This window comes from Telmatherina bonti (genome assembly GCF_933228915.1).
Source record: "Telmatherina bonti genome assembly, chromosome: 12".
In the NCBI taxonomy this organism is placed as follows: Eukaryota; Metazoa; Chordata; class Actinopteri; order Atheriniformes; family Telmatherinidae; genus Telmatherina; species Telmatherina bonti.
In genome coordinates this window covers 24,901,138-24,907,137 of record NC_136610.1, presented here as the reverse complement: position 1 = coordinate 24,907,137, position 6,000 = coordinate 24,901,138, and the positions used below count along the sequence as shown (strand labels likewise).

The 6,000-nt window shown below is 37.0% G+C and overlaps 1 protein-coding gene across 1 annotated transcript; it reads left to right on the top strand.

Annotated features, from left to right (window-relative positions):
* Nucleotides 1–372: 372 nt before the first annotated feature.
* LOC306763325 (uncharacterized protein) lies at nucleotides 373–5,153 on the top strand (the record flags this gene model as incomplete). The annotated part of the gene is made up of 8 exons (XM_079250111.1): nucleotides 373–736; nucleotides 2,673–2,734; nucleotides 3,263–3,373; nucleotides 3,477–3,650; nucleotides 3,833–3,868; nucleotides 4,185–4,289; nucleotides 4,390–4,507; nucleotides 4,690–5,153. The coding sequence occupies 8 exons, from the start codon at nucleotides 373–375 to the stop codon at nucleotides 5,151–5,153; spliced, it is 1,434 nt and encodes a 477-aa protein (XP_079106237.1).
* Between the last annotated feature and the right edge of the window lie 847 nt (nucleotides 5,154–6,000).

Sequence of the window (6,000 nt, the reverse complement as noted above, 5' to 3'; positions counted from 1 at the left end):
AAAGCTACTGAAATGTAGCGACTAAAACAGTAAGAAATAGAAAGGTAAATATGTTTATACGATGAATGATTGTGTTTCACGTCTAATTGAGCTATATTGCTAACAATTTCTTCCACAACAAAGCTAGCAAACGCTGGAAGAACACCGTGTAACAAGAATCAAAATAACAGGAAATTTATCCAAACACGCACTATATTATCATGTTTTCTCAAAAGAAAAGCGGTAAAAAATACAGACTAATATCTCACCAGTACCTGTAAGTAATAATAATAATAAATTAAGAACTTGTATGAAAGAATCTGAAGTTACGTTTAAAGAATTGCCTACAGACAACACTGGGCAGCGCTGTTGTGTGAAATCATATGAACTACGATGGAAAATGAAGTTGATCGTGGTCAGGAAGAAGCCAAGGGGGATATTTTCTTTATCGAAGACTCCACAAGCTCGGAAAGTGGGGATGGAAATCACTGTGGTTACCTGAAGCGTCCAAAAGCCGGGAAGCAAGCTGAACAGCTCAGCAATGAGAGCTCGCCTCCGCTCGTCCTGGCCTTCTCCGGCGCAGGAAAGGCTTTTCACGTCCCCTGCGGGACTTCCAGCGCTGAAGAACAAGATGAGTTCAGTGACCAGTCCATTGAAGAATGGATGATTATGGGAGGAGAGGAGCAGGTGGGGGACTCAAACATCCAGCTCAACCTGAGCTACTGGAGCAGCTCTGAAGATGACTATAGACAGACAGGTTTGAATTCACGCTTACATCTGTGTTAATGCAACAGTGTGTGTCAGCTTATTCTATATAAAAAAAAAAAAAAAAAAATCAGGTCACAACACAATTTCAGAGTAGAAAAGTACAAGAGCAAAAGTTCTTAAAAGTTCGTGACTGTGTTACTAATAAGACACTAAACAGAACAGAGATTGTAAGAGTTTTTCTGGTGGTTAGATTTGCATTGATGAAGGGAAAACTGAGTGTGTGCCGATAAAATTTCTGATAAAATTTGTGTTTTAGAATTAAAAATACAAATCTTACAAAACAGACTTTGAAAAATTATTTCAGTCTGTTTATATGATGTGATTAAACTCAACAAATATAAACTTCAAACAAAGTAAGAGCATTTGAGTTGATTTGTTATTTCTCCTATTTGATAATATCAAATTGTGCTTTATTATACATCAGTGTAACGCCTCATTAGTCACTTTTACATTGAAGTACACCTTATAAGAATCGTGCTTCTGAGAAATGAGAAACACAGCGAAATGTTCTAAAAAGTACACAAAAATCCCTTAGCAGTGTTCTTCTGGTATTCTCCTCTATGCAGTTACCAAAATTTAAGACCAGTGTGGTCTTCAAAGATATTGGGGACTAGGCTGAGTAAGGATTGAGGTTGGGTTATAAAAGATAGAAAAAAATATGTACCAACATTTTTCAGAATACCATTGAAAAAAGTACAAGAAAACAGCTGAAGGAAACTGGTCTGGATTGGACAATTAAAATGGTTTTTGTTCTACATACAATCTGATTATTAAGAAAAACATGTCAGTCTAGAATGAGGACAAAAATTCTTCTTTAATCAACACCAACCCCTAACATACAGCTAAAGCAGGGCTACAGAGATTTAAGGGATAACATTTAAATGTGTTGGACTCACTGATTTCAAGCCCAGACTTGTATCTGATGTAGAATCTTGATCATGACAAAGATTGATAAACACCAGTTCATCCAGTTTAAAGGTGCTGGAGCAGCTCTGCTTTGAGCGAAAATCCTTGGGATTGTGTGTGACAAAGACATTCCTAAAGAGACTTGAAGCTGTCATTTTTGCAAAAGCGAACTCTGCAAAATTTGTGGGCTGAATACTTACACCTATTTTTCTAATTCTCACTTTTCTCTAATCTGATATCAGTAGCAAAATTAAGAACAAAAAAAAAAGGGGGGGGCGGGGGGTACATTTAGAAAGTAGTGTCTATGAATGAACAAGCATTTGCCACATTTTGTCCTAGGCTGAGTGTAAACAAGTGATCATGTTTAGAAAATGATCTAATAGTTTGAATCACACTTGTTTGTCATTTTGTAATTTTTTCAGTTGACTGGTAAACATGTTAAACACAAAGGGGTTGTCAAAGCACATGTGATATCTCTGTTGCTGCTGAAGAGAGTCTTGAATTTCACATCAGCTGTAAAGATTGTTCTATTTTTATATAAAAAAATTTTTTTAGCTGTCATTGTCTGTGGACAGAATAAAGTATGGATCCTATAAGAGAGATAAAAAAAGAAATAAAGTTTTGTGTCAATTAAGTTTCTGTAAATCCATTTCATGCATTATTGTGAGGAGACATGAAATTATTGTGAAATCTATAAATTAAGATGAGAGTTTAGTATGTATATTTCTTTTAGCTTGAATTATTTTTTTTAGGAAATGTTTTTAATATTTATCAAGACAGCAAATGATCACTTTGTCTAATTGTGCCAACTTAGGCTAATAATATTTAGGCTTACTTTACAATTAGGTGATTCTAAGTAACTTCAGCAATACCAGACAGTCTGTTTTTAAAAGAAAAAAAGGGACCCAACTTCTACAAGACTGAATAGTAAAAAGACAACTAGGCCTGGGAAAATTTGATTCAAGTGAAGTATATGTTTAAAACTAACAGTGTGTTTTTGATGTTTTTCTCCATCACAGATATAACAAATGAAAATAACAAAGCAATAGAAGATTCCTGGACTGTGTCAGACAAAGACAAGGTAAGTATTGATGAAACTAAAAGCTTAAAACAATCAGTTCTCTGTACTCGAGAACAGTGTTTTTCCAGTGGAGGTATATGGGCCCCTTGGGATACTTGGAGACACTAAACAGCCAAAAGGTCAAAAGTAAAATAAAGATGGGAAAACACTGCCAGTGCTGAGGTGAATATTATTAGGGTTCATGTCTGTCAACTGCAAGCCATCCATGTCATGTTTCTTATGTGGGTATAGAAGTAGCTTGCAGCAGCATGAATAAAGTGGATCTCTCGGTTATTGGGCATGTTGAAGCATGGAAACATTAAAAAGTTCTTTCTCGTGGATCAGGTTTCCCCTCCACCGATCTCTGCAGGACAGAGTTACTTCAAGACCAAGGTTGTGGATCCACAGTGTAGGGGGTACCTGGTTAAAAAATGATTGGGTACATTGATGAAAAAAGATTGAGAAAACTTCTCTGGAACTGCAGTGAATGTATGTTGTTTTGTTTTTTTTAAAATGTCTGTTATGTGTTTGTCCTCTGATCTTGTGTAGTATGGTGCTGATCAGTCTCTGGACAGTTGCCGTTTTGTGTCAAGTTGCTCTTCAATCTGTCAGAACTGCAACAGGATGGGGCATGTTGCAAGGAACTGCTACCTCTACAGAGTAAAAGCAGACACTCATCAATTTTTTTTTCCCAGTATGTAATTGCAGAAATTTCTGTAAAAAATGCATCCACGTTCCTCAACAAATCTTGTCTTTGTATCAGCAGAAAAGTCCCACATGTGTTCTTTGTGGGCTCCAGGGCCACATCCAGAGGGACTGTACAGGTCGTCCCTGCCACAACTGTGGACTTCCTTCACATGGTCTTGATCTGTGCAAAGTGCCTCCAGTATGGAACCAATACTGCCAGCGTTGTGGGATGACAGGTCACATATCAGATGTGAGGTTACTCTTCACCTCCCAATAACTATGTTTCCTGTTGGAATATCTGCACAAAGTATTTGTTAGTTTAGTGCCGACAGGTTTTGCAAGCCTCAGGCATGTGTGTGGAAATACATAAAGTTTTTTTTATCTGCATGTTGCTCAAAGGAAAATGTTCTTTGTTTTCTGCGTTTTCCACAGGCTTGTCCTGATATATGGAGACAATACCACCTGACAGTGAGTTACAGTTTTATTCAGTTGCACTTCTTTGCAATGCAGTTACAATTCATTCATAAAATCATGAGCACCTTCCAGATCAGTAAACAGAATGCTAGAACTACAGCAAAGATTGATTGGAGATCTAGGGAATGATACTGAGTGCAGAAGTAGCAGGAAAGAAATTTCCTTTGGCTGGCAGTTACTGAACAGACAGTAAGATTTATTTACGGGGTGGAATTTCAAGATAGGGCGTAAGTTAATGTGGAATTTAAGAAATCAACAAGTTTCAGGTCTAAAATTTTTTTTAACAAAAGCTTTTAACATTTCTTTCCAGATCCGGTTGGAGGTGCCTGTCAAGCCAAAGAACGTCTGTCGTCATAAACACAAGAGTCGCAGGGCTCATTGTTACAACTGCTCTAAAAGGGGGCATTATGGCCATGTAAGTATTACATACAAGGTTTGTGTCTTTTCCAGAACCTTTCGATATTTTTTCTGACCTTGATCTTAACATCATGTGTCTTCATATCTACTGGTGTCAGGAATGCATGGAAAGGAGGATGGTGAGTGGGACTTTTCCTTCATTGCCATATGTTTGCCACTATGACACGATGGAGGACATTCTACAGCGTCGGACGAGGGTACAGAAAGGAGTAACGGGTAACTAATTATATAGTTTCGTGAATACGACCGCACATTAAATGACGTTTTCCAGAAATAATCCGGGATTTAATTTTCAGCATTTTAAAATTCTGCTCAATAGGATTATTGTAAGATCAAGGGAGTCTTTTGTATCAGAGTTGTCTCTTTCAGAGGTTTCAAATGTTCTCTGCCTCTTTTAGACCAAGAACACTTGTGTGAAAGAACAGGAGGGAGTGGTGAGGAGAAAACTTCAATCCAGAGAAGAAGCAGGACAAAGCAGGAGGCAAACAGCCAAGCTGGCAGAAGGAAGACATGGCCTGAGAAGCGCAGAGAGAAGCGTCAAGTGAAGCAACTGAGGAGGGAGGCCCAGGCCATGCGTGAAGGAGGATTTCTGGGTAGGTCCTGCTGCAGCTCTGATGATGATGTTTGTCCAGCAGACCCCTTCAGACACCCCTTCAATGGTCACAAGCAGCCCATAAGTCCTTCAAAGAAGAAACGGACAGATGAGACATGTGGAAGAAAGAGCAGGGAGAACAGAGAGGCAGAGAGGTGGAAGAAAAGAGGGGGCGTAAAGCGTGGGGATTTGTATCCTCATGGTGACATAGACATCAGAAGCAAAAACCTTCTCTCTCCAAAACAAAGAGTACGTTACAGAAGAAGATAGTTATTTTATGATTATTTATAATGTTTCAACTTTTCCAAAAGTATCACTAAACAGCAAAAATGTAACATCATATTTTTTTATTTTTAACGTGTGAAAAAAAACTGAAGGATTCTCATTTTCATAGAATCTTGTGAATGTTTTTTACTTCAGTTTCTGAAATGACTTATTCTTTGACTACTTTTGTATTTATTTGTATATATTTATGGCTGTGTATATTTTTTAAAAATATATATTTTTCAAGAATGTATATACATATATATATATATATATATATATATATATATATATATATATATATATATATATATATATATATGTATATGTATATGTATTTTATTATTTTTTTTCTTTTTTTCCCCAGCAGTTTCCTGACCTGAATTGTATTATGTAAAGTGTGAGTGGTTATTCTCCCACACATGATGTACAGTAGCGGCTAATGATCTGTAATAAAATATTTGATATTTTACAACAAATGCAGACCTTCTTTCAATGAGCTTTAATTCCTGTTTAGAATTAATGTTCTAGATACAGGTTGGTCGCGTTTAATACGTGAAAACATACGAAGTTAGGATTGGGATAATGCAGTGTCTATCGGTGTATGTAGCACACATTCGCCTGAAAAGCCATATAAAGCCAGCAGGGTTTTTCAAAGCGTTGTCTCATAGTATTTCTGTTGTGAAGCTGCTGAATAATTAATGAGTGGAGCAGCTGCCTGAGGTTTGCCAGACTAAAGTAATTGATTTTGCATGCAGGAGGTGTAACATAAAGTCGTTTTCAGCTGTAATCCTTCGGTGAATTTCCCGTTAATACTCTTTAATAGTTATTGTATGAGTTTCTATACTTAATA